This window comes from Gasterosteus aculeatus, chromosome 15, assembly GCF_964276395.1.
Source record: "Gasterosteus aculeatus chromosome 15, fGasAcu3.hap1.1, whole genome shotgun sequence".
NCBI lineage: Eukaryota > Metazoa > Chordata > Actinopteri > Perciformes > Gasterosteidae > Gasterosteus > Gasterosteus aculeatus.
In genome coordinates, this window is record NC_135703.1 from 1381110 (window position 1) to 1408890 (window position 27781).

General features: G+C 49.7%; 2 protein-coding genes across 11 annotated transcripts in view; one reads left to right on the forward strand and one right to left on the reverse strand.

The window, feature by feature from the left end:
- syne2b (spectrin repeat containing, nuclear envelope 2b) overlaps positions 1-8585 on the forward strand; it is a 67605-nt gene extending 59020 nt beyond the window's left edge. For all 7 annotated transcript variants that reach the window (XM_078089211.1, XM_078089208.1, XM_078089212.1 and 4 more), the window contains 12 exons: positions 1482-1664; positions 1765-1902; positions 2005-2196; positions 2566-2857; positions 3231-3358; positions 3438-3567; positions 3697-3905; positions 3987-4187; positions 5184-5285; positions 5871-6062; positions 7216-7268; positions 7496-8585. In XM_078089211.1, coding sequence (XP_077945337.1) covers positions 1482-1664; positions 1765-1902; positions 2005-2196; positions 2566-2857; positions 3231-3358; positions 3438-3567; positions 3697-3905; positions 3987-4187; positions 5184-5285; positions 5871-6062; positions 7216-7268; positions 7496-7706 — 2031 coding nt within the window. In that variant the 3' untranslated portion in view covers positions 7707-8585. The remainder of the gene's footprint in view (positions 1-1481; positions 1665-1764; positions 1903-2004; positions 2197-2565; positions 2858-3230; positions 3359-3437; positions 3568-3696; positions 3906-3986; positions 4188-5183; positions 5286-5870; positions 6063-7215; positions 7269-7495) is intronic.
- Positions 8586-9405: 820 nt separating this feature from the next.
- On the reverse strand, positions 9406-27341 carry esr2b (estrogen receptor 2b). Of its 4 annotated transcripts, none has more exons than XM_040198812.2 (11): positions 27120-27337; positions 23861-23912; positions 20659-21165; positions 18966-19165; positions 18758-18874; positions 18082-18450; positions 17119-17257; positions 15109-15242; positions 13564-13747; positions 12914-13192; positions 9406-11431 (listed from the first exon to the last, which is right to left on the reverse strand). In XM_040198812.2, the coding sequence occupies exons 3-11, from the start codon at positions 21084-21086 to the stop codon at positions 11326-11328; spliced, it is 1956 nt and encodes a 651-aa protein (XP_040054746.2). In that variant the 5' UTR covers positions 21087-21165; positions 23861-23912; positions 27120-27337; the 3' UTR covers positions 9406-11325. The 4 variants fall into 4 exon arrangements, with proteins under 4 accessions (XP_040054746.2, XP_077945346.1, XP_077945345.1 ...); XM_078089220.1 differs by lacking the exon at positions 27120-27337 and adding an exon at positions 26908-27068; XM_078089219.1 differs by lacking the exon at positions 23861-23912 and having other exon boundaries at positions 27120-27341.
- Between the last annotated feature and the right edge of the window lie 440 nt (positions 27342-27781).

The window sequence follows — 27781 nt, forward strand, 5'->3', positions numbered from 1 at the left end:
GTCTCTCCGCCGGGTCAGAAGAGAGCGCCGCCCATTTGCCCTCATGTTGGACAATGTTTCACGGGCCGATGAACAAGACGAAGTAACCGTCCGACGGGGGGAGGAAGTTTCATAGCGGGGAGTTGACAATAAAAAAAGAAAGAAACAAAAAAAATCTTACCAAATAGCCCATTAGTCCACTGCTGTAGTGCTTCATGAGAAAATGACCAGCAGGGGGCGACTCCTCTGCTCTCATAGACGTCTATGAGGAAATGACTCTACTTCTCTGTAGTGACCAGCAGGGGGCGACTCCTCTGCTCCCATAGACGTCTATGAGGAAATGACTCTACTTCTCTGTAGTGACCAGCAGGGGGCGACTCCTCTGCTCCCATAGACGTCTATGAGGAAATGACTCTACTTCTCTGTAGTGACCAGCAGGGGGCGACTCCTCTGCTCCCATAGACGTCTATGAGGAAATGACTCTACTTCTCTGTAGTGACCAGCAGGGGGCGACTCCTCTGCTCCCATAGACGTCTATGAGGAAATGACTCTACTTCTCTGTAGTGACCAGCAGGGGGCGACTCCTCTGCTCTCATAGACGTCTATGAGGAAATGACTCTACTTCTCTGTAGTGACCAGCAGGGGGCGACTCCTCTGCTCCCATAGACGTCTATGAGGAAATGACTCTACTTCTCTGTAGTGACCAGCAGGGGGCGACTCCTCTGCTCCCATAGACGTCTATGAGGAAATGACTCTACTTCTCTCTGGATTTATTCCCTCAGTAAACATTGTAAACATGAGTTTATGGTCTCAGTCTCTAGTTTCAAGTCTTCTTCAACACAACATGATGTTCGAATTATGGTCCATTTAGAGTCAAACAGACCATGAAGCAGGGGACGCTTTAGGTCGGGGCTACACGCTGATTGACAGCATAGAGAGTCTCTCTACTCCTAAAGTAGAGAGTGTAAAGAGTCCATGGTGACACACCAGATTGTTGTTGTTTATTGGGATGAAACACGCCTGAAGCTTCAGAATGTGGAATCAGGATTGTCAAGCTGCAGGTTCACGTCTCTTGTTGCTCTGAGGAAACCTTTCTGGTAATCGAGATGATGCCAAAGTGCCCTCATCTCCATGGCAACAGGTATCCAGTGTAGATGGTGTTGTTTACTATCGCTCTTTATCCCCGGTGGGGGGGGGGGGTCACATTCATAGTGATATCTAAGGGATGCTTTGGGACTGGCTGCGTAACCGTTAAAGGTTCAAATCCACAACAGTGTTTAATGAGCAGCTGCCAGTGGAGGTCTCGTACTTTGAGTAACGTCAACTTTCCACGTCTTATTTCTTTAAAAAGGTGTGTGTGTGTTTTTAGTTCATCTTCCCATCGTCTCTTCCTCACTAAGCAAACGGCGTGAGCTTGTCTATTACTCCGGCCCTCACCGAGCACCTGAGATGATGCTGTCCTTCTCAGGGTGACTTTCCTCCCGTCTCCTTTCTCCCGCCAGGCGTTCCAGCGGCAGGTCCACGAGCGCCTCACTCAGCTGGAGCTGGTCAACAAACAGTACCGCCGCCTGGCCCGGGAGCACCGGACCGACGCCGCCAGCACGCTGAGGGTCCTGGTCCACGAGGGGAACCGCCGGTGGGACGGCCTGCAGAAGAGGGTGGCGTCCGTGCTCCGCCGACTCAAGGTGAGACCGGAGGGGGCTTCAGATGAAGGACGAATCAGAGATGAATCAGTGCGACAGAAGCGATGTTGTTCTGAGGTCGACCTGCTCCGTGCCCCCGCAGCACTTCACCTCTCAGAGGGAGGACTTCGAGGGGCGGAGGGAGGCCATCCTGGTGTGGCTGACGGAGATGGACCTCCAGCTCACCAACGTGGAGCACTTCTCACAGAGCGACGCCGAAGACAAGATGAGGCAGCTCAACGTGAGTCCAACGTGCTTCTCCTCAAAACGCTTCACCCACGAGACCAGCCGGCGTCTTTAACCCCGCCCCCCGCCCCGCCCCCGCCCCGCCCCCCCCCTGCAGGGCTTCCAGCAGGAGATCACCCTCAACACCAACAGGATAGACGCCCTGATCGTGTTTGGGGAGAACCTGATCCAGAAGAGCGCCCCGCTGGACGCCGTGCTGATGGAGGACGAGCTGGAGGAGCTGCACTCGTACTGCCAGGAGGTGTTCGGCCGAGTGTCCCGCTTCCACCAGCGGCTGGTCAGCCGGCCGGTGAGCGCCGCCGCACGCCGCCATTATTGTTCCATCGTTAAGGATTCCATGAGTCGAATGAATGAAACCAAAGAAATAAATGATTAGCTCTACTAATAGAGATAAAATAAATACATGCTGATCATCTTTACTTCTACTAATAATAGAAATAACGCCAGAGAAAAGCAGCAGTTATTAGCTGTTATTTTACATTAATTTCATGTATAATGAGCGACACGTTTTTAGAGAAACAAGATGAGGCGCAATTATGGTATAATTTCCATCTTAAAGAAATAAAAACGTAAATGTGTTTGACCTCATGCAAACTTTTGTTTCAGAAAAAGACTTAATTTATTAATTTGTTTTGTTTCTTCTTCTCTGGTGTTTAAGGTTCGGGAGGAGGAGAGGGAGCTGTCCGACCCGGACGACACGGCTGATCCGACCCCCGGCACTTCCTCCTGGGACGGGGAGGGGAAGGAGGAGGAGTCTCCGGCAGTGGGCGGAGTCTCGGATAGCCAGCGGGCCGCGTGCCACCTCCCCGCTCCCATTCCGGCGCGGCCAGGACGAGAGACCCCCGTCAGCGTGGAATCCATCCCGCTGGAGTGGGACCACACCGTGGACGTGGGGGGGTCCTCGTCCCACGAGGACGACGAGGACGCCGCCTACTTCAGCGCCCTGTCAGGTGATCACTTCTCCATGAAGGGATGAAGTCCCTCAGCCACTGGAGGAAACGCAGCAGATCTCTCGTTGCTCTGAGAGCTTCCTGCCGACCTGATCAGTCGCTCCTCGTCTCCTAGCAACCCTAAACCCACAGCCCCTCCTCCGCCCCCCCAACCTTCTTCTGACTGACGTCCTGCTTTCAACACATTTGGGCCTCGAGACGCGGACGTGGCTCCTCTGTAGCGCCGCAAAGATTTAATTTATCGGCAACTGTTTTGCGAGTTGATCTGCGCCCTCGGTGTGAACATGTTCTAGTTTCTTTGCTCGGCGGTGAAGTGAAGACGTGTTTTAGGATTCGCCCGCCTCTGTTAAACCGTTTCACCTTCTCTCCTCAGTGAAGTCGGTGACCGACCCGCCCAGCTGGCACCAGCCCGCCCCCCCGCAGAGGAAACGGGTTCCCAGAGAATCCCCCCGAGGCCTGAACGTGTCTCCCAGCAGGGCCCCCTTCCACCAGCAGGGCTACGTAAGGACCCACCACCCCCCCCCCAGGCCTCCACCAGTCAGGAGTGTGTCTTTCCACTGAAGTGTGTGTGTGTGTTCAGGTTAAGCTGATGTCCGAGTGCAGCGGCACCATCAACAGCGTGAGGAGAGTGAAGCTGATCCTGGACCACGAGGAGGAGCCGGAGGATCCGGGTCTGACCAGCAGCACGGCGGATAAGCAGACCAGCACAGGTACGCAGATCTGACGGGGTTTGGGTTACTGGTCCTGACGGGAGAGTCTGTGTGACCGCAGCTTTCTGACGGTTCCCGTTTCACGATTCAGCGATTTAACCCTCAACATTAATGGCGGTGACTCTGCAGGAGTGATCGAGCGCTGGGAGCTGCTGCGAGCTCAGCCGCTGCACGGCGACGGCGTCCAGCAGGACATGGAGCAGTGGCAGAAGCTGAACGCCGACCTCTGCGATGTCACTTCCTGGTTGGGCAGGGCGCTGCCGGAGCTGGAGAGGCTGCAGCGCATCGAGCCGTCCACCAGCATCCGAGACATGGAGGTCAACGCCAGGACGCTAAAAGTAAACCAGCAGCGGCGCCGGACGACTGGAAAGTCGGTTTTGAGGGAACGCTTCATCTCACCACGTCTCGTGTTTCTCCAGGAGATGCAGAGGACCTTCAACAGCTACAAGTGCCTGATGATCTCCGCCAACCTGAGCAGCCGCCACTTCCTGCAGGGCGACGGCGCCGAGCAGCAGGAGCTACGGGACGCCATCAACTCGGCCAATCGGGGCTGGATGCAGGCCTGCGGCGGCCTGGAGAGCTGGGAGAGGAGGCTGCACTCTGCACTCATGGAGTGTCAGGTAGGACGTTCCCTGCACCCGTCCCCCTGCACCCGTCCCCCTGCATCCGTCCCCTCTGCATCCGTCCCCCCTGTACCCAACCCCCCTGCACCCGTCCCCCCTGCACTCGTCCCCCCTGCACCCGTCCCCCCTGCACCCGTCCCCCTGCACTCGTCCCCCTGTACCCAACCCCCCTGCACCCGTCCCCCTGCACTCGTCCCCCCTGTACCCGACCCCCCTGCACCCGTCCCCCCTGCACTCGTCCCCCCTGCACCCGTCCCCCTGCACTCGTCCCCCTGCACCCGTCCCCCTGCACCCGTCCCCCTGCATCCGTCCCCTCTGCATCCGTCCCCCCTGTACCCAACCCCCCTGCACCCGTCCCCCCTGCACTCGTCCCCCCTGCACTCGTCCCCCCTGCACCCGTCCCCCTTGCACCCGTCCCCCTGCACCCGTCCCCCTGCATCCGTCTCCTCTGCATCCGTCCCCCTGCACTCGTCCCCCCTGCACCCAACCCCCCTGCACCCGTCCCCCTGCACTCGTCCCCCCTGTACCCAACCCCCCTGCACCCGTCCCCCCTGCACTCGTCCCCCCTGCACCCGTCCCCCTTGCACCCGTCCCCCTGCACCCGTCCCCCTGCATCCGTCCCCTCTGCATCCGTCCCCCTGCACTCGTCCCCCCTGCACCCGTCCCCCCTGCACCCGTCCCCTCTGCATCCGTCCCCCCTGCACCCGTCCCCTCTGCATCCGTCCCCCTGCACCCGTCCCCCCTGCATCCGTCCCCCTGCACCCGTCCCCTCTGCATCCGTCCCCCCTGCACCCGTCCCCTCTGCATCCGTCCCCCTGCACCCGTCCCCTCTGCATCCGTCCCCCTGCATCCGTGCCCCTGCACTCGTCCCCCTGCATCCGTCCCCCTGCACCCGTCCCCCTGCACCCGTCCCCTCTGCACCCGTCCCCCTGCACCCGTCCCCCCACACAGTCGCTGTGGTTCAGCAGGCGTGACCTGGTGTTTCTCCTGCAGGAGTTCCACCAGGCGCTGCACTCCCTGCTGCTGTGGTTGTCCCGGGCAGAGAACACGCTTGCTGGGGTGGACGTGGTCGACCAGCAGAGAGACACGCTGACGGTGAGGAGACAAGCCGCCGCTGCGTCCAATGACGGAAGAGCTCATGAGTGCATGCCTGGTTACCGTCAACCGGTGACGGGCTTTATGGGAAATGTTGTCCTTGTTTTGAGAAGAAGCTCATCTTACTGGTGTCTGTGACCACTGTGATGATGGGACCAGTTAGCTGTTGAAGCTAATGTTAGCAGGGGACTGTAGTTATTGGAGCCACTTGCTAACATTGACTACATTTTCTAATAACTATACAAGTTTTGTAATTGTGTGGCATTTAGAGTTAAACTCGAGTAATGTTGTGTTTTATCTTTAAATATACACGCAGTTGGACTCAAACAAAAGAGAAAATACTCAACTACTACTATACTACTAGTAGTACTATACTCCTTTCCTCTGTACGGAAGGTTATAAAATACTTTTTTACTGACTCTTACAAACCTTTCAGATTCACAACGGCAAAATCTATATTTGGACCGAAGCTGTTTAGATTGCTACATAAGAGTTGTATTGTTTGTCAGCATCCAGCTGAGTGAAAGCTGCTTTAATTGATGGAGGAGAAGCTGACTGCTGCTCTCTGTCGCCCCCTGCCTGCAGGCTCTGCAGCACGAGCTGCGCGGCCGCCAGCGGGAGGTCTCCTCGCTGCAGGACATCTCCTCTCAGCTCCTCCTGGAGGCCCCGGGAGAGGACAGCCTGGAGGCCAAGGAGAAGGTTCACGTCATCGGCAACAAACTGCACCTCCTGCTGCGGCGGGTGGAGGCCGACCTGAACGCGCTGCAGGAGAGACCGGTAGGTCCGCTCCACCTCTTCATCCTCCGCCTGCTGGAGCTCTGCTTCTAAAGCATCACGTTTCAATGTTTAACTGCAGAATAAAATAAGCATCAGAAATACAGAACTATAATATATGATTCATGCGCCCTGATTGTGCATAACAGCAAATCCTTTGACTTGGTTCTATTTCAAACTCACCTCTGAGGTACTTTTTCCTCTGTAATTTCGTACTTAAGTTTCCTGGAAAATATTAGGTTAATATTAGTATTAATATTAATATTAGGTATATTAGGTTCCAATTAAAGAAAAATAGAAACATCCAATTATTTGTGTGTAACTTTGAAATTATTTCAGGCAGAAATCTTTATTTTAACATAACGTATAACTTTATTATTAGTCATAAGGTTAGCATTAAGCAACAATTTACAACTTTTACAATCCAAAATGAATGAAACTAGTAAGTTTTTCAGGCTTTTTGAAAACCTCATAAATATTTAAAAAGATGTGAAGTAAGAGGTTGGGGTAAATTAATAAAAAAGGAACATTATCCTTCTATTTTCACCATAAATGAAGCCAAATTAATTTGTTTTTTACGAGCAACGTTTTGGAAATGATTAGGAAACCATTCAGAAATGATAGACCTGAAGCACAAAACGTAAATCAAGAACAGAAACCTGATACAAGTCTAATAATAAGTATGCAGTGAAATAAGTGCGATGCTATAAAGCTATTTGTCGCCATGGCAACCTCGGCTCTCCTCTGGTGCTGCTGCACAAGGTACCGCTGGATGGTCACTAGTTAGTCAAACGTCGGGTTATCACATTTAAAATGTTATATGGAAAGTTTATTATAGTGTGAGTTATATTGCCTCACAAAAATAATGCAGCTTAAAGTTCAATAAAAGTATGCCAAATATGTTTTTATAGTATTATAGCTGAGTCTGTCAAGTCATAGTATATCACACACTATAAAAAAATGTGATTACGAAAAAGAAAGTCAATTTTATTCTTTAAGACATTTCTGTGAAATGGCATTATTTGGAGGTCACGGTGACCTCTGACCTGTGAGCACTCGAGCAGGTCGTGCAGACGTTGAGTGAAACGTGGACGGGCTGCAGCATTCACATGTTTGTGTCGTGTCGGTGACCCGTGTGACCTGTTGGATGCTTTAGGTGGAGGCAGCAGGTCTGCGAGCGGCTGCAGACGGACGAGCGCCGACCAAAAGGTGACCGCACTTCACCGCCATTTGATTCTTCATTGTTTAGCGACCACGAACAGGCATCCAGGTCCCTGTTGGTCATTCTGAGGGTCACTTCATCTTTCTTTCCCTTTTGGGCAAAAATATTAAGTGGACTTTGAGTGATTCTTTGTCAAACCTCAGAAACTGAAAGTCACCACTCAACTGTGTGTGTGTGTGTGTGTGTGTGTGTGTGTGTGTGTGTCTGTCTCCAGGCAGGAGAGGAGGGACTCCGCCCCCCAGCGACCCTTCTTCCTGCGGGTGCTCCGAGCCGCCTTCCCGCTCCACCTGCTGCTCCTCCTGCTGCTGCTGGTGTCCTGCTTGGTGCCGCTGTCCGACGAGAGCTTCAGCTGCACGCTGTCCAACAACTTGGCCCGCTCCTTCTACCCCATGCTGAGCTACACCAACGGGCCCCCGCCCACCTGATGAGCGCTCAGACACGCAGAAAAAGCTCAAACCCTCATTGCTCCATTTGAAAATATGTGTGTTGTTTGTGGCGTTCCAAAGGAACCACACGACTGCTTCTCTTAATGTTCTCATTTGTGAAGTTTTGCCAACCGACCGCCCTGATAAGTTATTTAAATTTCTACAATGTAGAGGGTTAAAAATGAAAATATGTAGGAATAATAGTGAAGGAAAAAGAGGACGGAAGCCACTCGTTGATGCACATTTTGTACAGATATTTAAGTTCGATCTGTGAGATTTAAGTGTAAAAAACACTCATCTGCCTTTCTGTAGTCATCAGAACTAGCACAACAAATCAAATATAGGAGCTGTTATAGATGATTTGTGTAAATACTTGAGATCAGATTGAGTGTGGTACTGAAATCTATATTTAACTATATTTTAAGCGCCAGTGGATTGAAGTGAAATATTTTCCTATGAGTTAACTTTACGGCTTCCAGAAAGAGTTGAACCTCTGATGAAGAGCTGATCACCTGCTTTCAGCTACAAATTAGCATTAAAATCCAAACACCACAAAATCAGCTGCGGCAGGGAGTCTAGTGCGGAGACAACAGCCGACGCACAACTTTAAAACACTCGTCGTGTGGTTGACAAAACAGCATCAAATGCAGCCGTGTGCAAAGATCTTTCAATAGGTTTCATTGACAGTTTTAATATCCTAAATGTTATCGAGTGTAATATTTTATTTGAAATGCAGTGTTTAATTGTAATTTGTATATAATCTCAGCGTCACACAGACTGAAGAGAAACTACAAAAAGTTGGTAAAGTTTGATATATTTGAGTTATTTATGGGATGAATAGATTGTCGTTTTTGATTGACAAACTGTTTGTCATGATCAGCAGCTGTGTGTTTACTGCATCTGGAAAAAATACTTCATGGCATCGAATTTGGAAAAATATCAGTTTAGAATTTGGGAAAAAATCATTGAAATTCATTTGGGGAAAAAAAGTCAAAGCGTTAAAAAAAATTGTAGCATTGAATTTGGGAATTTTGAAAAAAATAGCCTTAATTAAATAATAAAGCTTCATTGAATTTGGAAAAGAAATCCTTAAAACAATTTAAAAGTAATAGCATTGAGTTCAGAAAAACAAGTGGAAGCATTCAAATTAAAAGTCATAGAATGTTTTTTAAAGCATGCCATTGAATTTGGGGAAAAGTCCTGGTTTAAAAAGAAGCTCTGTCCTTCAAAAAGGATTCCTGGTTTTCAGGCGGCACAGGTCGGGGAACATCTGATAGATATTTAATAAAAATGTTGCGTGTCGCATGATGTTGTTCATCAAAATAAGTCACATAAAAGTTTGTTAAATAACAATAGACTACATGTTGTCTAGAAGAAGTGGTGCAATAGTGTAACGTAATCATTTCTGCTCATGGGACGATGAATAAATATAACTGCTACAGTGTGACGCATCCATGGAAAATGATTAATGTTGTAAATATTATTTATGCGTTCTGATCGGACTCCAATTGGTTCAGAGAAAATCTGCACTTTTGTCCTTTTTTAAAAAAATGAACCCACGCATACGTCTCACTACACGCCTCCTTCGCTGGAACTGTGTGTATGTGCAGTTGGACGAATAAGTGGAATAATATCGATGTTTTACAGCGTGATTTGATTGGAAAACTCAGACTCAGCAAGACAGAAACAAAACCAGAAACAGTGTTTAAAGTTGGATTTATTTTGTGAACTCTTATGATCGGGATGTTTCACCTTTGATTCTGTCGTGACAACCGGTTGTGTGTGTGTGTGTGTGTGTGTGTGTGTGTGTGTGTGTGTGTGTGTGTGTGTGTGTGTGTGCATGCATGTGCAAGCTACAGACATCAGGACAGACAAGGATAGTGGACGTCTCTCCGTCTCAAAGTGGAAAGACAATCTGGAACTAAGGCTGAGTTTACGTTGGCACCGACGTGGCCCCTGGACGTCCAAAAAGGACCTAAATGGTGCGTCGGGTTTGTGAGTCCAAGATGCTGAAGAACTTTGCGTGGCCGGATCAACGCGGAGCCGCCTGAACTCGGTGGCCCGCAGTAACTACAAAAGGGCGGCGCGGTTAGCGGGGGCGAACGAGCCGAACCACGAGGCTCCAAGAAGGTCTGAAGTTCTGGGCCGACGCTCACATTCTTCTTCGTGTGTTTCCCCCTTCGGGGCGCTGCATAAATCACAGCGAAGAAGCGCTGTGGCGTGTTTGGTTTCTTTGTTTCAAAAGGCGAACGAGCGAAACCGAGCCAACTAAACTAATATTACAGTCAGCTCTCACGTGTGTTTGGGCCTCTTCTTCAGAGCCAACGGCGCTGAAACTGAAGGAAACGCTCAGCAGAAGCATCTTTCTCTCAATTCTAGATTTGTTACAGATGATCATCTGCAGCGAATAACTTGAATGATCACGTCTGAGGAAGAGGTTTGCCTCTAAATGCCAGTGAGCCTGAGCTGCTCTACAATACTCAAGTATGCAAAGTGAGACTTTGTTTTTTAAATGAAAAGATGTTAAAGATAAATATCCTACTAGTTAAAAATAAAATGTACGTATTGCGCTAATTGTTAATACGTTTACTGATCTGCTTTCTTTGCAATTAACACAGTTAGCTTGTTAGCGTTAGAGCTAACATGAGTTCAGTCTATAAGTCATTAAGGAAGTCTGCAAATGTATCTTATGTACAAACATGCAGCAATTTAAACAGGACGGTTTCTTGCTATTATTAGCATTAGCATATAATAAGCATGCTAACAGACTAAGCATGTTAGTATCTTTAAATAACTACATTTAGCTAATATGTTGTATGCTAGCCTTGAAGTGAAGGCTAAAAGAAATTCATTTGTTTTTCTAAGCTCGAACTCTTTCTAAAGACAGAAATTAAATACTTTAAAATCTTTAAATGTGTTCACCGTTAAAGCTTTTTGACAAACGAGGATGAAAGACTTTCTATCCAATGAGAATGTTTCTCATGCTGTGAGCACAACGTTTAGCCGCGCGTTTCAGATCCTGCAGCCGCGTAAATCCAGCCTTAGTTTGACCAGACGAGCCCAGAAGAAGGTTCACGTAAACAGTCGTCCCGTTAAAAAGGCCACAAACTGCCGCTCTAACTGGTAGTTTTGTACAAAGAAAGTAGAAAAGAAACCTGACTGAACAGTCACCAATTAGCAAAGAACACGGTAGAAGAGGAGGAGAAACATGCGTGACAGAAAGCTCGTATGTTTTATGGAGAGTGCGTGTGCGCTGCGTGTAGCACGCACACCTTTCTGAGAGTCACTGCGGATCGACGGCTGAAGAAGAAGAAGAAGAAGAAGAAGAGGTACGAATACTGTGTATTTTAAAAAAGAGCTCTGACGGACCGGCGGGACTGAAGTGCACATTCACAAGAAATAGTTACCAACACAAAATATACATTCCATCAAAAAACATTTCTTTTTTTTTTTCTTTCAAAGATTAAAAACATCTCAGTAGAGGAAACAAATTTACTACCTCAGAACAGCGTTTCCTGCTTTTCTTTTCTTAACCCTTTTCCCGTTGTTTCCCTGTGGGCGTCTTTGGGTGGATGGAAGCCATTGAAGGCTCAGTCTCAGTGAGTCTCTTTCAGTCCCGTCACCCCTCCAAGGCCGTTTCCACGGCGACTCGATTGGCCATCATGTAATCCGTCGACGGACAGCCGTGTCCCGGGTGCAGCGACCACGGCTCGGGAGGGATGTAACTGCGGGGAGAGTCGTCACAGTTATGATTCATTGGGAATTACTTTGACCAATCGGAATTCCACGTTTCGCCAAAAAATGAAACATCAAATATTTTCTTTTCTTAACTTTTATTTTTGTTCCAACATACTTCCTCCTGCTCTTATTTTTCATTTTTTGACTTCCTTCTTTAATTGATCAAAAGCATGAAAATCCCATAAACTCTAAACATGTTTTTACCACAGAAAGAATATGTAGAAGGGCTCATTTCACACTGTTTACAATGTTTACTGAGTCATTTCCTCATAGACGTCTATGGGAGCAGAGGAGTCGCCCCCTGCTGGTCACTACAGAGAAGAAGAGTCATTTCTTCATAGACGTCTATGGGAGCAGAGGAGTCGCCCCCTGCTGGTCACTACAGAGAAGTAGAGTCATTTCCTCATAGACGTCTATGGGAGCAGAGGAGTCGCCCCCTGCTGGTCACTACAGAGAAGTAGAGTCATTTCCTCATAGACGTCTATGGGAGCAGAGGAGTCGCCCCCTGCTGGTCACTACAGAGAAGTAGAGTCATTTCCTCATAGACGTCTATGGGAGCAGAGGAGTCGCCCCCTGCTGGTCACTACAGAGAAGTAGAGTCATTTCCTCATAGACGTCTATGGGAGCAGAGGAGTCGCCCCCTGCTGGTCACTACAGAGAAGTAGAGTCATTTCCTCATAGACGTCTATGGGAGCAGAGGAGTCGCCCCCTGCTGGTCACTACAGAGGTGTAGAGTCATTTCCTCATAGACGTCTATGGGAGCCGAGGAGTCGCCCCCTGCTGGTCACTACAGAGAAGTAGAGTCATTTCCTCATAGACGTCTATGGGAGCAGAGGAGTCGCCCCCTGCTGGTCACTACAGAGGTGTAGAGTCATTTCCTCATAGACGTCTATGGGAGCCGAGGAGTCGCCCCCTGCTGGTCACTACAGAGAAGTAGAGTCATTTCCTCATAGACGTCTATGGGAGCCGAGGAGTCGCCCCCTGCTGGTCACTACAGAGAAGTAGAGTCATTTCCTCATAGACGTCTATGGGAGCCGAGGAGTCGCCCCCTGCTGGTCACCACACAGAATGCAGCTTTTACTCATGAAACTGGCTCAAATTTGACAATTCATTGCAAACTGACTGATTGGATGGGGATCAGTTATAAATACTGCTCTAACAAGCCAGTGATAAACTGTTATACATGCAATTCACTTTTCTACACAATAAAATTATTTTATAATTTAAAGGCAACGCTGAGTTTTCACAAGCACAATAACACAACTATGAAAGCTTCACTCTCCTACAGAGAGTAACTCCCATGACGGAGACCAATACCTTTGATAAATCGTCCCGACTGTCCAGGCCACCCCAACATGTGGTCTACTAACAGGATCCCAGTTAAAGTAAGATCTGACCTCGACACCGAAAGAGGCTCTGAGAGGCCGACTGCCACACGAAGAAAGGAGTTCTTTCCTCCGCTCACTCACTCGTTGCTCCGAAACGGCGGCGAGGCCTCCAGGTGTCCGTCCAGCATCGGGTTCTCGGGGGGTCCACACGGGCCCTGGCCGGCGGGCTGCTGGTGGGCCGGCGGCGGGGGGCCGTACTGGTTGTGGTCGTAGAAAGTGTCGGAGGTCGGCGAGGACGACGGCTGGCTGCCGGCGCCGCTGCTCGTGGTGGTGTTGGCGTCCAGCATCTCCAGGAGGAGGTCGTACACCAGCACCACGTTCTTCCTCTTCATGGTGGACAGGTGGTCCATGCCTTTGTTACTGTAACATGACCACAGGTTACAGAGAGAAAGAAGAGCTTTTAGCTTTAATTTAGTATCATCGAGAGGAGAGAAAGCAGCTTTTATACAGCAATTTGTTGTATGAGAAGTTGGGAGACCTTCCAAAGGGACATTTTTATCAAAGCCATCCATGATTTTGCTTGTTGGTGACCGAACTATTGTTAGTTTTGGGCGGAGAGTCCTTAACCTTCTTTAGGACGTCTCTCAAACGCCCCCCCCCCCCCTCCCTGGATGTGCTCATTCATGCGGGTTGTTGATGTACGATGCGTTTGCTGCAGCGTGTTAATCACAGAGACGGACCGCTGGCCGGGATATCCAAGAGTCTCCGCGTGCTCTCCGGATGGGCCGTACCTGACGTGGCGGATGTGGGAGAGCAGCATGGTGAGGTGTCCCAGGCGAAGCGTCTGCTGCTGGGTGGACAGGCCCAGTTTGGAGATGGCCCAGACCAGCGCGTCGATCACCGAGTCCAGCAGACGCAGCAGCTTGTTGCGGCTCTCCATCTCCTCGGCGGTCTGAGGGGGGCTCGTACACAGATCTGAAGAACACGGCACATTGGTCTCGGTGGATCACCAGTTATGAGAGAGGCCACGTGAACAGGAAGACGCCCTCCCAAACCACAGTGGGAGAAACGACGTATTTAAGACGAGGAGGCGGTTCCTGTGAGGACGCTGTTACGGCCCCTCCCGTCCACCAGGGGGGGGAGGGTCCCGTCTGCTGTCTCTTTCCTGTCTTTCAGGAAGTTGATGGTCAGCGGACGAGGCTCAACGGGTCGTTGACCCTCTCTTCTCGCTCACACACACGATGACGTCACTGACTACTGAATAATATTATCTGTTAAACAAATGTGGTTATTTATTGATATTAACGACGGCGGCGCGGCGTGAAGACCCGTCCTCTTCATCTGGAAAACGACGGGGAAGCCGTAGATCACGCTGTCCACCCACCGGGGCCGAGGACACACCGAAGTTCCATCTGTCCAAATACATAAATCTTGGAACCCGCCCCCCCGCCCCCCGCCAGCTCCGACGTTCTCAGACTCCTTTTCACTTCTTTCGCAATTTTGTTCTTTTTTCCTCCTCCGAGGCCAGCAGTCTGTCAGAGGAGGACTGAAGCTGCACTGGAGGAGGGGGGGGGGGGGGGGGCTGAGGACGCCGTGACCACTGAGGACACACGAATAGTTAAATAGAAACCAAAGCCAGAGGGCCACAAGTCAGAAAGAGGTCGACCCCGGAGGTCATTTCCTCCCAAATGTTGTTCAGCGATGGAACCTCTGATCGCGTGCAGCGTCACGACGGAGCCCGATGCTTTTATTGTGAAGTTCTCGATGGCTTAAACTCCCCCCAGAGAGCGTCTCTATATGTATACACGTACACAAGATGTTCCTTGTGATGTTATTCATAGTTCTTCATACTGAGAACATGAACCCTTATGATGATGTCTCAAATATATAAACAAAATACCATCAAGTTAAAGGGGATAAAGGAATGTGTCGCACATTTATTGTTAATGGAAGTTAATGAAAGCTGGTTTGAGTTCCATTTTGGTAAAAAATACTTGGATTTGTAACGGTGACATCAACAAATCACTTCATCTCTGGTTGTTGCTTTGCATCAGGGAGGAAAAATGTTCATATTTGATTCAACGCAGAGCAGGATCTAGCTCATCACGGTGCTCCTCAGAGAGAAGCTGTCAGATGCACGTTAAATGCTGCAGGTAGTGAACACCGACCAGGAGATCTCCCCATGTGAGTTACCGATTACTTCACAAAGGACCTCTGGACACTTTTGCCTCAGAGTTCAGGGGTAGTGAGGACAGCTAGAACCTCACATGTGGCACAAACATTCCACAGGATCAGACGAGGATTTGCCGCTCCTCCCTCAGAGGAAGTGAACTCACTGGAGTTGAGGAGGATCATGGCCTTCAGACACACGTACTCCTCCCTCTGAAGCTTCAGCTCGCGGAAGCGCGAGGTGGCGGCCAGCAGCATGTCGAAGATCTCCATGATGCCCTCCACACACTGTCCCTCCTCCCTACAGAGACACAGAGAGAAGGTGAGAGGAGACAGGGACGGGGGGGGGGGCGAAGACATGGAGATAAATGTGTAGTCTAAATGAAAGTAGTGGGTGTAGTGTCCTTAAGCTGCATTCTGTGTGGTGACCAGCAGGGGGCGACTCCTCTGCTCCCATAGACGTCTATGAGAAAATGAATCTACTTCTCTCTGGATTTATTCCCTCAGTAAACAATGTAAACATGAGTTTATGGTCTAAATGTTAATTTAGTGAATTATTGTTCATTTAGAGTCAAACAGACCATAAAACAGGGGATGCTTTAGGGCGGGGCTACACGCTGATTGACAGGTCTCTTAATTGGTACTCTGCATTTCAAATACTGTAAATTCTGTTCTTCGGTTGCATAAACACACATAAATACGCTTCTACGTACACTTCCTGATTGGCAGGTGACGGATAAAAAGAGAGAAGGTCTGAGGGAGAAAAAGACCGACCAGAGAGAAACGAGCAAACCCTCTTTGTGTGTCCGTCCGTGTGTCCGTGTGTGTGTGTGTGTGTGTGTGTGTTCGGCCTCCGGGAGGTTTACGGCGAGAGGAACCTCAGGCCGTGTTGTGAAAACACATCAAGGCCAACCTAAGCCTATAGTGACCGTCTCCGTGGCAACGAGGAGAGAAAGGTCAAACGTTAAAAACTCAACAGAGACTTTCTATCGTCCCCAAAGAGTCACAATCTCACTCTTTCTTCTTTTTTTTCATCCGTTTGAGGGACGTTAGCTTAAACTAAATGTGTCCTTGTAAGTATTAAAAGCCGTCCCATTCAGAGTGAATGCAGCCACACACACACACACACACACACACACACACACACACACACACACACACACACACACACACACACACACACACACACACACACACTCGGTTTGTGTGGTTGCGTTACCCGGCCGATAATGTGCTCCGTCACTCCGCTGCACTTTGGACTCGGCAAAGAACACTTGGCTTTAATGTTTCATTAACTCCTGCTGACAAAACCAGCAGATCGAGAGCACCAGGGCCCACGAGGAGAAGCGGTAGAGCGGCGGCGGCGTAATTACGCCGTGTTTACCGGGAAAAACAAAAGGGTGAACCGCAGTGTGGCTGAAGTTGAAGGTCAGAGAGAAAAGGAACAAGGGGAGATAAAAGGCTTTTGGCAAAGGAAAGGAGACAACAGTCCAGAAGAGAGGAGATATTTCTGCACAAGTGTTACTGATATATTTCCTGTTTCAAGGTCTCAGTGAAGCTTCATCACCTTTGTGCGACAATGTGGGTTAAAGATTACACTGTAACCGCCATCGCTGTTGTGATGCTGGAAGCTGAACAAGTTCAAGTATCTGAGGCAGAAGTTCAGTTCTGACATATTAACACCCTTTAAATGAGAAATATAATTCCACATTATAAGAAGATATTATGAATCTCAGGCTCCTCCCATTTCTCGGGGAAGACAGAGAAACACAAGTGAAACCTGATCCAGCAGGAAACGTATTTTCTTATTCTCTAGTTTCACGGCCTCAGATTGTAATGGATTGAAGGCCAAAGCAAAGTATTTTTAGTTCTCTGCAAGGCGATATGTCACGTCGGATCAGTGATCCATCCCAGCGGTGCAGCTCCCTGCACAGAGGAATAACTTCACTTTGTAACATCTTAAATTGATTTGCTTTAACAGCACCATGAAATTAAGCCACAAATCCACAAGGCGTGTGGTCCTGCACGTCTAATGCACGTCTAATCTGAGACATTACTGGAAAGCGCGTGAGGAGCACATCTCTGCAGGCTTCTTGACCACAACAAAACAGCCAGAATCGGCCACGGAAAGCTCCGACGGAGCGGCCGAGAGTGCGAACGCCACCCGAGCCGCTCACCGGTTCAGTTTGAAGTCCGGAGAGAAGATGAGCTTTCCGGGATGATCCACAGACCTCCAGATCAGCCCCAGCATCAGGATCTCCAGCCAGCAGCACTTGAGCAGGTGGATCTGGTCCGCTAGGCTCAGCTCTACGAAGCCTGAAGACAAACACACACACACACACAGCAGCAAAACATCAAAGTCACAAAGTCACCTTAGAATGAGACAAAGCTCGTGTTCTAACAGGTGACCACGTGTGAAAGTACATCGGAGTGAATGAAACTGTTTGAGAGACAGCGTCCCCTTGATCGGTTATTTAAAATGAGTTTATCACTTACACATTCAAACAAAGTCACATGGTTGTATTTAGCTCTACGCCGTCTGTGCATCTCGCGCTTTATGAGAGACGACAAAGCAGCGTCCTCCTCACTTCTGTCTACAGGAAGGGAAAAGTGGGAATATGGTCCTTATCGAAGAAAAGACACCCAACAACGGAGAGCCTTTGTGATCCCTTCACATTAACACCTTACCGCGGGAGTTACCTGCTGGGCTGAACACTGGCTGAGAGGAGGGAGGGAGGGGGGGGAGGAGACGAGAGAAGAAAGGAAAGTAAAAAAAGGAAAGCCGAGACAGAGAAACAAGACAGGAGGAAATTCCCTCATTTTAGACTCCACGCTGCTCCATTATGAAGATATCGGTTTACCCGCGAAGCCGCGGCCACGTCTGCGTTGATCCGACCGCAGCATTCGGTGGACCGGCGCGAGCGACGAGCGAAGGACGTTTTCACCTCCGTCACCCTCGGACTCTGTTGATGGGCACAGAAGCTGCCTCCACTGACCGAGAGTCAAGCTAAGCTAATGAACCCGAAGGTTTAACCTGACCTTTGACCTTCTCAAAGGCCGCACAGAAAGCCTCCAGTCTTTGGGACAAAGGCTCTGTCCTGCTTTGTCATATCAAGCCGGATATATAATTCGGGGCTTACCCGGGATCTTTTTGGCCCAGCTGATCATGAGCACCAGCTCCTTGTCGGCCAGGTTGGTGAGGGACATCATCATGCTGGCCTGGGTGAAGGGCTTCTTCAGGTCCTCCATGAGGTAGATCTCCGGAGGCTCGGCCTCCATGATGCGGGAGATGAACTCCTCCGGGCTCATGGCCGAGTGGTGGCCGTGGTGGCCGTGGTGCGCCTGGGGCAGCGGGCTGAGCGTGCCGAGCGGGGCCTCCAGGTGAAGGTGCCGCTGGGCCCGGGCGCCCGGCCCCGCCCGGACCAAACCCCTGCCGGAGGGGTCCCGAGGCGGGAGTCCACCGCGGCGGTGTCGGGCCCCTCGGTAGCTGCAGCGCTCACGTCGTACACCTGGTGCGTTACGACAGAGGAGAAATAAGAGGGGGCGCTGTTGCATGCGTGGGTGACCACCTCAAAAGCTTCACGTGTTAAAGCTGCATTCTCTGAAATGACCAGCAGGGGGCGACTCTTCTGGTCCCATAGAAGTCTATGAGAAAATGACTTCTGATTTATTGCTCAGTAAACATTGTAAACATGAGTTTGTGGTCTCAATCTCTAGTGTTCTTCAGCGCAGCATGATGCTCAATTAGTGAATTATACCTTTTCACCTTCAGGCTTTTAAAGATGACAAAACATCAAATAACAAGGTAGCACCTACCGCACTTCATCATGCCCACTTCGTAGCATTTGCGCAGGCGGCAGGCCTGGCAGCTTTTGCGTCGGTTCTTGTCGATGGTGCATTGGTTGGTGGCGGGGCAGATGTAGTCGTTGTGTCCTAACAGGCAAAGGAGAGACATGTCGTGGAGTTACCCCACGAGGAGCGAGGTCTGATGAGGAACCATCACGTGCGGGACAGGACTCGATACCTTGGATGCTCCTCTTGAAGAAGGCCTTGCAGCCCTCGCAGGACCACACGCCGTAGTGGTAGCCCGAGGCGTAGTCGTGGCACACGGCGCAGAAGTGCATGTCGGCTTTGCCCGACGCGGATGAACACAAGGAGGAGTTCGCGCCTTCCGCTCCTTCCCCGGATCTCTTCCCCAGCGCCTTGTTACAGCTGATGATGGAGCTGCAGGAAGACACAGGCGATGTGTGAAATAAAAGGACAACTTGACATTTTGAAATTTATATCATCCCCCGTCATTAGACTCCTGCAGAAATTCAACTTCGACGAAGAAATTGCATCGGGAAACGGCTCAGTTTTCATCACTGAAAATGATGGGTGCTTAAATATCCATCATCCATGGCAACTGGGATTATGATTGTCATCGTAATGCGGTGGAACTGACAATGACTGAGTATAAAAGTACAAATCCTAAATCAGCTGCTACTGCTACAAACATAGAAACTTCTGTTCAGCTGCAAACAAACGTATTCCAAGATGGCGGCGGCGGAACGGACAAACTCGAGGCTTCCATAAACCAATGGGTGTCATTGAGATGGGTACGTCCACTTATATACAGTCCAACCATTTCCCAATTTGTGTCTGCGTGCAGCCTTTCTTATCATCCGATGGTCGTCTTAGCTTCCTGGGGTCATCACAGCCGTACCAACTAAAGTTAACTCCAAAATCCAGGACAACAGGACAGAAATATTCAACTGTTGCTTTAACTCGACTATTCTTCATTCAGCTCTTTCAAAAAATCCAGCCACATAACTGTTATATGCGAGAAGTGGCCGACCAAAGCAGAGCACGCCACGAAGCCCGTTTTGTGGTTGGATTGATGTTCTGTTCCAGATTTACACAGTTTTCTCATTCAATTCAATGAGAAGGTTTGACTGGTACTGTGTAAAGGCTGATGATTTAGGTATTTCTAACCCTGTGTTTGACGTTCACGTACCATCGTTCACTTCCCTCTGTGTTATGACTACTGAGACTTTGTGTTGCTGTGAGATTGGAAGCATTTCCTCTGCCTCTCACCATGGCGACGGGCAGCTACCAGCTAACAGCGCTAACTACACCGAGAGGTCCGACAGAGCCAACAGTTTATTTGACCTGAGGGGGAACCGGGGAGCGGCGGCCGGTGGGACGCGCTCACGTGCACTAAAAGCATGCGCTGTCGGCCCGGCTATGTCAACAAAGCAAAGGGGGGGGGGGTCTGGTAACGACACACAGAGGGGAAAATACTTCATTCTCTGCTCATGGAGGCATTAGCGCCCTATATCTCTACACAGCCAAGTGTTGTTTGGCGCTTTATTGGGGCTCAGCAGGTTAAACAGGTTAAAAACACAGCGGAAGTTGAGCAATTCCTCAGCCGCTGTCCAAAAGCACACAGGAGCAGAAGTGAGTGCAGATTGTAGCCTTCGACACTCGCTTAGAGCGGCTACTCCCATCCAAGCAAACAGCCACACGTTATTTGCCTCAAAATGTGTTCTATGACAGCCGAAGGACTCCCGGCCTCCCGGCTCCTGGAGTTCCATTTAGAGGAATGTAATGGCGGAACGTTTTTCAATTTCTGACCATTTTCCCCTCAGACTGACCGCCTGGCACTAACCGAACCATTTATTTCCATTTGCAGTGGTTACAATACTTTGTCCGTCCAATGGACGCGTGTCTCCTACCTGCCGGCCAGGCCGTGGGGTTTGGCCTCCAGCCATGGTGCGTGTGGGCTGGGTTCACTGTAGAGGAGGGGCTGAGGGCAGCGCAGAGTCATTGAGGCCATGTTGGGGTGGCCGTTGGAGGGCCAGAAGGCCGACGGGCTGAGGGGGGGGCACAGAGACGACGGGCTGTCGGTGGCGGGCGGCCGGGCGTAGCTCAGCACGGCCGGGTTGTAGAAGGTCAGAGGGCCGTGGCCGTGGTTGTACTCGTGGCCGCTGTCCGTGTACGGGGAGGGGATGCAGACGGTTTGGCCGTCCATGCCCAGGGGGGGGCTGTACACGGCGGGCGGGAGTCCGCGGGAGCCGGGCCGCTCCGAGGACTTGCTGGAGTCCACCTCCTGGAGCTGAAGCAGCGGTAACGGGTTAGCGTCCAGCCTCGGGGAGGAGGCCATCTCAGATCTGCTCTTCAGAGGGACGGTGGACTTGGGGGGGGCGCTGGTTCCTCAGTGCATGTTCTAGTGAAGACAAGGCCTGTGGTAGAGGGGGGGACCACAATAATTAAAAACATTGCTGCTTGAAATGAAATGGAGAATAAAGGCTTGAAAGCCATAAAAATAATATCTGTATAATTGAATTATTAAAGTGTTTTTGCAGCCGTTGGATTGGATTCATTCGACATTTGGAGTCGTGTTGGAAATCTGAGGCATAAACACTGAACACGTGAGATCCTGTTGGAGAGGCGGCAGACTTTAACAAATCCCTCTGAACTTCACGTTGGTGATGAGCGAGAGATCTGTGTCGTTACGGACGGCTTCTTTACACAGATCAGGCGTATCGAGGCAAATCCTTTCTACGGCTGGTCTCATCTTTTCCAACAACATCAACCGCCGCCGACTCAGTCGGGCTCTGCTCGTCGGGAGTGAACACAGATAATGGGATGTTTTCTTTGCCGAGTGCATCAGAGTCCGAGGGTCAACCGAGGGAAAGGACCTTTAACAAAACACATTTATTGACCGTTTTCCTCCGGAGGAGCTATTCCAGGAAGGTTTCTGGGAACTTCACCTGAATTTAAACAGAAAGAACCGGGGGCCGAATGTAATTTGGTTTGTTGCTTCTGGCCCACAGAAGGCTGGAGACGGTGCTTTGGGTGGTGTTTGACACCATCTACAATCCAACCTGAAACCCAACTTCATTAGATGATTGTTTCAATGCAGTTACACATTAAAGCACACTAGGAAGCAGAAAGTGTCCATGACTGCCAGTTATCCTTGACCACCTCCCCGATATCATGAACGGACACTTTTTCATAGATGGGTTTTTTTAAGCTGATATGAGCAATTTAGGAAATTAGAGCATTTACAAAAGGTATAATGAAACCAACTTGAACCTCTTGTACAAAAAGAGAGAGCGCGATTTAGACGAGGAACACAAAAGGTGTTCTTGCACAAGGACCATTGACTTTGAGACATCGTGAAATTTTGCCTTTTCTTGACGGTTTTTAAGCCTCAATTTTGCCCTTTTGGGCCGCTGCCATCTTGGTTTAATGCATCCAGTCAGTAGGGGTGAGATGAGGTAGAGACACAGTTTACTACTCTGTGAGAGACCTGTCAGTCACAGTAAGCCCCGCCCTAAAGCACACGCTGCGTTTGAATCCAAATACAGTGTGATTCAATAAATGAACATCATGCTGATGAAGACTTGAAACAAGAGACTGAGACCATGAAGTTGTGTTTACAACAACAACAACAACTGATGACCCCCCCCGGTCATCAGAACCAAAGGTCGCTGCCTGCTTTTACCATAATGCAGAAAAATAAAATGCACAAGTCCATCTTTATGAAGTCCAAGTTGACAACGACACTTTAAATTATGACATTCAAATTGAAGCGGCTCCACAAAAGTAGCAGATCCGTCTTACATGAAGAAAAGATAAATGCAAACCTTAAGTAACGGCTGCTGATAAGCGTTACCTCACTGGCTCAGACGGCGTCGTTCTGAAAGGAGGCAGCGTGCCAAACAGTGGCGAGGTCGACCACATCAACAGTCAACATGTGCATCACACATGTCAGGTCAGAGCGGCCTCCACTAACCAATCCACCCATCTACTGGCTTTTGATACATGCGTCTAAAAATGTCCTCTTTAGTCCCGTTTAGAAATGGAAAAGCTCCCGCAAACCCTCCTGGGAGGCGAGTTTAACCTCCTTTTACGGGACAAAGGCCACACGTCCTCGCGTCCGCCACTCACAGGGACAGCAGATACTTTTAGACGTGTCAGTCGTCCGTCATGTGTTGGTATTAAACATCACAGCTTGTACTGTAAACATGGTGGAACATTTCACAGTTGGCACATTTCAACGCCGCTCTGTTAGTTTTGATCCTTTTCAAGCCGTGTGGTTGAAGTTTGAGGTCCGAGGCCCCCCGCCCCCCCCTCGACCCCGCCCCCCCCCCCCCCTCAGTCGAGATGCAGCTACCATGTTTGCGTTTCCAATAACACGTGGATAAGTTGTCTCTCCAACACAGACGTCTTGAAGATGACTCGTTAAAACAGGAAGTGAAACTGTTCCTGTTTTAACTGTAAGCTTCTCGTTACTCATATTTAAGGGGGATCGTGGCCACGGGGCGCGTGCAAGACGTGGCGGTTGCCATGGCGACGTCCCTCGTCGGTTTGTGGACTGCTTGAAGTCTCGAGTTCGGGCGCCTTCGCCCACGTCACGTGTGTCGCAGCGCGGGCGACAAAACAGCCGTCAACGTAGAGGAGGGACACGGGGACGCCGGCTCGACTTGTCAATCACAGTAGGGCCCCGCCCTAAGGCGTGAAATGACCCCTGCAGCCCATCGCTGAATATTCACGCAGGAATATGGTGCGTCTACAGTGGTCGGGGGGGACGTGTGGGGAACGATGTCTATAAACCCACCGATTAGCCAAATGAAAATGTTATTGTGACCATGAAAGATGAACTTTAAGAGCTGAACCAACAAAATCAAGGTTTATAAATGGTGCAACTTAACTGAGGGGGGGGGGGGGGGGGGGGGGTGTATTCCACCGACTGGTCTTAAATTAAACGGAGATAATTATGGTAAAACTAACTGCCTGAACTTGCTCAGATTAAACACCTTAAACCGAAGGTCTGGATTTGTGATCAACAGCCCGAAACAAACATTTCTGATGCCAACGTTAAAACAAACAGCACAACAAATCAGAATCAGAGAGATTTAAACGCCTCACCTGCTTCTGCTGCGCGGCTCGACCCTTCGGCTTTTACCCGCCGACTGCGTCCCTGAAAAAGTGGTTTGTCAGAAGGTTTCGCCGAAGTTTGAGCTTTGGACAGCGCGGCGCTCATGGCAGCCGTCCATGACAAACCAGCGGCCGGGCCGGGGTCAAAGGGCACGGTCTTAATGCAACTCGGTCTTTCATTCCACTGATCCGTTCACGTGTCACATTGAACAAAACTACACAGCTGCTGCTTCGTCTCCAAAATATGTTTCCAGCTGCAGGAACGAACCCGTGATAGTTTACGGACGTAGACGACACCTTTGGTACGTTTATTTACGGAGCCGCTGGCGATCGGTCGGTGAACAGACCAGCCGGAAGCAACGCGACAGCCACAGTCTAAAGGCCCCGATCCTCCCGAGTGCAACGATCACTATTAAACTACCATGAAATACCATTTCTTTTATTCAAAGCTCCCTTGAGATACAAATGCGATTTAGACACTAAAAAAGACCAGTTTAAGCATCTTTGCAATCCATGTTCGGACATTTTATTTTCCATACTGAGGTTTCTATTTAAAACGAGGTAGAAAAATCCGAATCAAGAAATGAACAATGGAACGTGACTGGTCACCTCGTCGTGCATCACTGATCGACTTAAAGTATCACGATCAAATTGTGTAATGCAATACAGGTACATACTGGGTGTGTTTTTGTACACTTTAGTACATTTATTTCATGGTCTAGTCAGAATATTAAAAAACAGCACTGTTGTGATGATGTAAATGAACAACAACAACGAACAGCGAGCCGAGCGAGTCCATCCGAGACCCCGTTAACCCCGACAAGATATCGAGCTGTTTCATCTCCTCATAATGGGATCTAAAAAGAAAAAAAACTCTGCTGATGCCGTTTCTGACCCAAAGTGTCGCTCAGGTCGGCCACCTTTGGATGATAGAAGATAAACACAAAATGTGTTTTTCGGGGAGCTGCTGAACACGTCGGTTTCAACCCATCCGCTGAACAGCTGCAGAGGACAAAGCAGAATCCAGCAGCAAGAGAAATACCACGAGTGAACAGGACAAAAACATGAAGGGAAACATTAATACGTCTCACCGGAGAAAGCTCGTATATTGAAAGGCTGTTTATTCCTTGTGTAGAAAAAAAAAAAAAAAGAACGGTGCCCTAAGAACGGGGCTTCGAGCCAGCGGCACATACCGGAACAAAGAACACCCCCCCCCCCCCAATGCAAATCCATCAGCCAGGCCCAACTCCAGCAGGGAGAAGCTCCCGCGTTGAGAGGCTGCAACAGTTCCACGTTGGGTCTAAACATGGACCGGGGTCAGCGTCAGCAGAGGTCATATTTTTAATAGGGATGCAGAAACGACTTCATTCAAGAGACGCGTGCAAACTCTGACAACCTGAGGTGACGTTCAGAGGTTCCTCTGCGGGCTCCTCTCAACCCTTTGGTTAAATTGGCTGCTCACGGGTTTGAGATAGCAGCAACGTTAAATTACTGTCACATTGATTATTTGTAACAATACAAGTACGGAGGATGTCGCAGCAGTACGGAGGATGTTATGCGGAACAGTGGCAGTTTCAGCTATTTATTTTCAGAAGAGTTGACATTTTCTTCCATAATAACAAATAAAGAGCTGAAATGAACGTCTTGAATGTTTAGTTGGATCTAACATTCTGCAGTGAGGCCGGAGGGAGGCGAAGGTTTGCACGGAGGGAAACGGTATGAAAGCAGCGGACTGATTTCAGCTCTGCTCAGCGTGTCCACATCGAGAAGCGGAGGTCACACGCGCGCGCCGTGGAACACTGCTTCAGGACCACGGCCGGAAGCATCAGGGGCCCGTCCCACCGCCACGGGACCTCCTCGGGGCAGACCCACCCGGTGCTCCACCGCCTCCGGGGGACAGGCCGGCGTGGAGGTTGCACCGCGTGCTCGGGTACCTCCGGGTGGTTGGAGCAGAGGAGGGATTCTGGAGTTGTCGAGCGCCGTGACCTTGACAAGGATTTTTTATTTTTTTTTTCCCTTCTCTTTCTTGCCGGCGCCGGCCGGTCGGAATGCTTTTCAACGTGGGTGAAACCCGGAGCACGGAAGAGGATGTGCTTGGACTCCAGCCTCTTATTTGTGGTAGCGGCAGGACTTCCCTCCATCCTCCCCTCCACACATCGACTCTCCACTCCCCCTCAGTTATTCTCCAGTGGAAAAAAGAATCTGGTATTTACACCAGCAGCCAGAGTGAGATTGCAGCCCGGTGAGCGGATTCAAGGCTGTGGAGCAGCCGGCCGGAGACGGGCCCTTTTGTTGACGAGATGCAACAGTCGCGAGCAGACGCTCTCTTAGAAAAGGCCACGCTGATGTAGTAATAAGCTGCGAAGGACGTTTGTGTGACAGTTTAAAAATAAAAATAAAAACACACTGAAGGCTCTTTTTGTTCCGCAGACAAAAAGGGGAAACATTTGATGAATTGTTGGAACCTGCTGGTCAGATGAATTCATGCTGCTGTTTGCTGGTTTGATCATAACTGTCTTTGAATGAACATCAAGAGAAAGATGATTTAGTGACAAAGTGAGAGACGTCGGGTGGAACTGTCATCCCCATTTAGCCGCACGCAAAATACATATATACAGATATATTACTACTATTCTTTAAAAAGCTCCTCACATAAAATGCGAATCACATTTTTTTCACAAGTATTATTTGAGTGTGCAACAAAAACTAAAATAAAAATGTGTCTATTTTGCAGATCTCCACTTTTTTCTTCCGTCACATAAAAGCGAATGAGTCTAATAAACGTCCGTTTTCACACACAAATATTACTGTGTGTTCATGGATGTGGACATTTAACATCTTAACCTCATCTGAGGATGATTGGAACGACTTAAGGATCCACAACTATTTATTTGGTCTTTCATCACACACAAAACCCCTGGACCATCAGCACGTTAATATGAAGCTCCCGATTAGTGGAGGAAGAAAAGCTTTTCAGCTGTTAACAGATCTTCATGAAGTTGCTCCACACATGCAACCTTCTGCGTGTTGCATCTCACCAACATCAACGACCCGATGAAGTGCCGCCTGAGAGGTGGATGCTGATCCTGCAGACTTGAAGCCCTCACGGAGCGAGCACCTGTCGGAGGCAGCGGCACCGCCTGGTCCGCCTGGTCCCGCTGCCTCCGACACGCGCCGCGTTTCACGCTTCTGCCGCGCGCCTCCGAACGCACACGTGACGAGTGAAAAGGTGTTCCGTCATGGCACAAACCTGGGTCTCGGCTGTCGGTGGACTTCCTCTCCGCCGCGGAACCCGGTCTCCGACGGAGCGAAGAACCAGAAGCCGTGACGCGTAAAAGCGGAACTAGGAGCGCGCATCGCACGCGGCCGCCGGGTATTCCTGCGCGTTATTCCTCCGGGAGCGTCTCCATTCCCGGCTCGTCATCAGAAGGTCCCCTCGCGCTCTCTGCGTCTATCAGAGTGGCAGGTTTAACATTCGGGCTGATATTGGAGACGTCACTGGAACCGCCCTTTTTGGAGAGGTGCCCAGCTGTGCTGCGCACGAAAGGAGGTTTAGAAACTTTTACTGAAATGTGTTGTTAACACCCTGAGAATAAAGACACGGTGTGTTTATTAGAACCCCTCAGTAATCATATAATATATGTTTTATATTTTAAAAATCACACTTCAGAAAGACAGATCAGATCTTTCATCCTGTTAATGATTAAAAGAGGTGGAACCTGAACAAAACAACTCGGGGCCAAAGGGCCTCAAAGCACGATCTGTATCCAACCAGCATATTTATGCTCTCATTAAAGTGCAGTACATTTAAAACAAAGAGAAAAGAGCCAAACGGGCTCGACAGGTGAAGTAAAAAACATCAACGTGTGTCCAGCTGCTGACTCATTTCAGACACTTTTCTCCACTTACAGT